At 37.6% G+C, this 4,439-nt stretch overlaps 1 protein-coding gene across 3 annotated transcripts in view; it reads right to left on the bottom strand.

Annotated features, from left to right (window-relative positions):
- The window catches only part of LPIN2 (lipin 2), an 88,740-nt gene that overhangs the window by 44,590 nt on the left and 39,711 nt on the right, over positions 1-4,439 (bottom strand). For 2 of the 3 annotated variants that reach the window (XM_005868743.2, XM_014541681.1), the window contains one exon: positions 2,003-2,203. In XM_005868743.2, coding sequence (XP_005868805.1) covers positions 2,003-2,203 — 201 coding nt within the window. Of the gene's footprint in view, positions 1-1,344; positions 1,364-2,002; positions 2,204-4,439 lie in introns of those variants that run through there. The other variant, XM_014541682.1, reaches the window with a different exon arrangement.

Raw genomic sequence — 4,439 nt, 5'->3', positions numbered from 1 at the left:
CTACCTGAACCCGTTTTCGCACATGGTCAGTTATATGTTGCTTTCTCTCAAGTTCGAAGAGCATGTGATGTTAAAGTTCTAAATACTTCATCACAAGGGAAATTAGTCAAGCACTCTGAAAGTGTTTTCACTCTTAATGTGATGTACAGGGAGATATTTGAATAAGTTTAATCACTTTATCAGTCATTGTTTGCATCACTGTTGTTTTTATATCATGTTTTTGTTGTTTTTATGTCATGTCTGTTTTGTTATATCCTTTTGATACTATTTATTAATAAATTTATATATTATTTTCATATACATTTTACTAATTTCCTTTCATCTCTCACACTGCTATTATAGAGAAAGGGCAAATAGCAATATTACAATATTTCCTCTAATTAATTCCCTTTTAATGTGCACGAATTTCGTGCACGGGGCCACTATTATATACATAAGTTCCACTTTGAAAGACCAGACTTATTCAATCTGATTTAAAAAAAAATCACAGCAAAAATAAACAATACATTTGAAGCAGCTTTACAAATAGATCCTTGAGCAACTAATGGCAAGTTTCAGTGCATAAACAGATTACAACTGATTCTACCAAAGTAAATGCAATGTGAAAGTACTGCAGCTTAGTGGTACCAGAAAGAAAAATTCCAGTAAGGTTAATTGTGGCTAAACACTGTTTTGCAATGGAAAGTTTCAAAGTCACTAAACAAGTTGCAACTACTTTTGGTTTCCAAAGGGTGACTCTGAACAGAGGCCAGACCATACAAACCCTGCCTCCTGAAAATGTGGCTTTCCAGTGGAATACTGATTTTGTTAATACCTAGAAAAATGAGATGTTTTTTTCAATCTACTTTGTGAAATCCATAAACCTTATCTTTCACTTTCAAAATAACCTAAATTTAATTAACATAAAGGGAAATTTCTATTTTAAAGAATAAGATCTGCTATGTGAAATAGTCCAAATCTGAAAATAGATGTTTTCAACTTATGCCAGTGGTCCTCTAACACATACACTGTACTTCTATTTCAGAAAATGGTGTGGATCTTTTATTGTGCTTTAAAATCCTGACAAAATCTCCCCACACTGTTTAGGTCAGTGGTCGGCAAACTGCGGCTCGCAAGCCACATGTGGCTCTTTGGCCCCTTGAGTGTGGCCACGAAGTTTCAATCGCACTGTCTGTGCGTGCCTGCACGTTGTATTTTGTGGAAGAACCACACTCAAGGGGCCGCAGTTTGCCGACCACTGGTTTAGGTAGATACTGTGGGCCAAGAGTAGTATGTACCTGCAAAGTTTTATTATTAGCTCAATTTTCTGACTAGATTGACATCAGATGTACTAACAAACCTTACCTTCCAGTTGCTCCATTACCTGGAGGGAAGAGAATGTAAGAGAAAGAAAAGCCAACACAAATGTCTTTTTAAATGAATCTTCCCTAAAATAAATAGAAGTCAACCAGCCTATGGCCTGTGGGTTTACATTTCAGTTGGATTTGGAGACAAGTCCTGATATCAACAAAATTTAGATTACAAATAAGATTTTACAGCTTTGTCAAAACAAACAAAAAATTTTGGCATTAACTGTTTAAACAAATGTAACATATTCTTGATTATGTCAGTCTATTCCATTCAGAATTGTTATGAAGGCATTACCCTAAATATTTTGAAATGCTATCTAAGGTAAAGGAACTTTTTCTAAATACACCTAACATGCCCATTTATAACTCCAGTTTCTCTGTTTTGCTCTTCTGAGCTGCAGCACATAGGATTATCAAAATAATTTTCAGTCTAAATAATACAGGGAGATTTCCTTTGGAGAGACTTCCTGTAGTAGGGCTTTTTGAATTTAGAAGCAACTTCAAAATGCAATTAAGGTTGACTTCTCATACCACTGTCTTTAACATCATACAAATTTAAAATAAAAGACCCAGAGAGCTCACAGTAATGATTTACTCATTGCTGTCATCTAACTTTTCACCCTCCTGGAGAACAGGCTGTGCCCTGCACTCACCACTTTCTCTTTGGATCTCAAGACTCCCAGCTTCCCAAACCGAACATGAAAAGGTGAACACTGATAGGTGCCATCCTGCTGCCGCACCACAATGACATCGATGCACCCAGACAAGGTGGCTTGGTTAATACCCTTGTAGAGCTCCTTCACAGTGACAATCACCTGCCCGGCCAGCTGTCCCACATAATTCATGGTTTGAGACTACAAAAGACAAGAAAAAAAAAAGTTAGATGCAATGTTAACACTGAATTTGTGGATTTAATGACAATGACAAAGAAAAAAACTAAAGTGACTAAAATTACATTGCTCATTTGTAACACCAGACTATGCACCATTAGTAACCTTGATGATTTTGAACCCATTATTCTCATGCTACCACTGTTTCTATACATTTCCACACATAGACAATTCTACACGGTCCTCCTTTGTATCTGAGGTAAGCACAAGTTCCTTTTCCTTTCCATCATCAAGGATGGTGCTAGATGCCAGTAGATATTTTTCTGCAAAGTAAAGAACCTGCACAGAACCACCAAAGAACCCAGACCACCATCACTGCCCGTCTGCCTAAGATGGCTATTGCATCCTCTCTGGCTATAGCAGACAAACAGGTAAAAAAATGACCAAAGATCACCCCCAGGAGAACCTGCTGAAAGATAAATGAGAGCTGCGTTTTCTATGGGATATTAATGGAAGATTATGGTTCAGACAGATGCTAGATTAAATAAACTCTAGTGAGCTAGACTGGGTCTAATCTAATTTAAAACATTACTTCTAGGGAAAATCCCTTTATCCTACAGCATAACTCACTGGAACATACATTCATGTTCCACAAAGTTCAAAGCCAAAAATTGGGTTTAATCTTGTTCTTCGGCCGAAATTCACTGCTCAAACCAGGATCACAAGGCTGTAGGAATCCTCCAAAAAGGGTCAAAAAAGGAGGCGAGGGCACCTCACAAGTCTACAGGGCTGAGAGGAAATGCTTTCTGTCTCTGTGACCCACACCTGCTGTGGCTGCGGTTAGGGCTGGCTTTGTCTGACCACAAAATGGGGTACCCATGATATGATATGCTGTGAGGGCAAGTGGGGAAGTCTCCTGGCACCCCCCTCAACTCTTCCACTAATTAGGAAAAAATAGCCCTTTCTAGTCTTAAGATTATCAAATTTCATTTCCAGTCACCAAATAGCCCATTTCATTCGTTAGACACTGGCACCCCTGATACTATGTCAAAGCACAATTCAGCAAAAAGGATTCTCTTGGGGATAGATAGGAGGGCTGCAGACCAGCAAGAGAGCCTTCCATAGCTCTGGCTAATCCAGAGGCTGACGTTCACCAAATCAGAAAACTAAGAAATGATTCTCCAGGTGATCCATAAGCACAGTTGCCTCTCTAAACCCAGCTTTTGAGGCGCCTAGAGCTCAAAGTTACATGTTCAGAAAAGTTCCCAGATCACATTCAATGATGTCAGATAATTCCGAAGTTGAACTGGAGAAAGAATGCCGTCTCTTGGGAAAACATAGGGGCCTGCCAGGACATCTGCCGGTAGAAAAACTCGCATACCCTTTAAAGGTGAGCAAGTGCCTGCCGGCAGTATCTGATTATTTTTTTCCACTCTTGTACACAGATGAATGTGTAATTAAGGCCCATGAGTTTTACACCATGAAGCACAACCACAGTATTTTTACCCTGGAAAATTTTTTGAATATTTTATAGCTAATGTTACCAAGGCGCCCAAGTACACCTATAGAAAGTACATTTAAGTGATAAAAACTATCTGTAGAACTTACTACTAAGTAACCAAATTAAGGAGTGTCCTCTATGTGCTAAATTCTAAAACAGTGACAAGCTGGTGATGACATTGGTTTTAGAATAATTATTTCTGAAATGAATAAAAGAATGATCAAATGAACCATCAATAAATGAGACTAAAATAATAAGAAGTATATGTGGGGAGGAAATACTGTTTCATCAGAATATTTATATTATAACTCATTATATATTTTTAAAAGTAATCTTTTAATTTTGAGATCATTATAGATTCACATGCATGTTGTTTTAAGAAATAATACCAAAGCAATCCCACGTACCCTTTACCAGTTTCCCCCAAAGGTAACATCTTGCAAAATTCTAGTGCAGTATGACAATCGGGATATCAACATTGCTATCAGTTAAAATTCAGAACATTTCCATCATCACAAAGAAACATCCTACTGGCCTTTCATAGCCACACACACCTACTTCCCTCCCTAATCTCTGTCAACCACTAATCTGTTCATTTTTGTGATTTTTGTCATTTTAAAGAAAGTTATATAAATGGAATCATATAGTATGTAACCTTTTGAGATTGCCTTTTTCCACTCACATTTTTAAAAATTGTTTTATTTTATATTTTACTAGAGGCCTGGTGCAAAAAAATTTGTGCACTCGGGAGGGTCCCTC

The sequence above is a fragment of the Myotis brandtii genome, unplaced genomic scaffold, assembly GCF_000412655.1.
Source record: "Myotis brandtii unplaced genomic scaffold, ASM41265v1 scaffold276, whole genome shotgun sequence".
In the NCBI taxonomy this organism is placed as follows: domain Eukaryota; kingdom Metazoa; phylum Chordata; class Mammalia; order Chiroptera; family Vespertilionidae; genus Myotis; species Myotis brandtii.
This window is presented reverse-complemented; position numbering and strand designations above follow the sequence as displayed.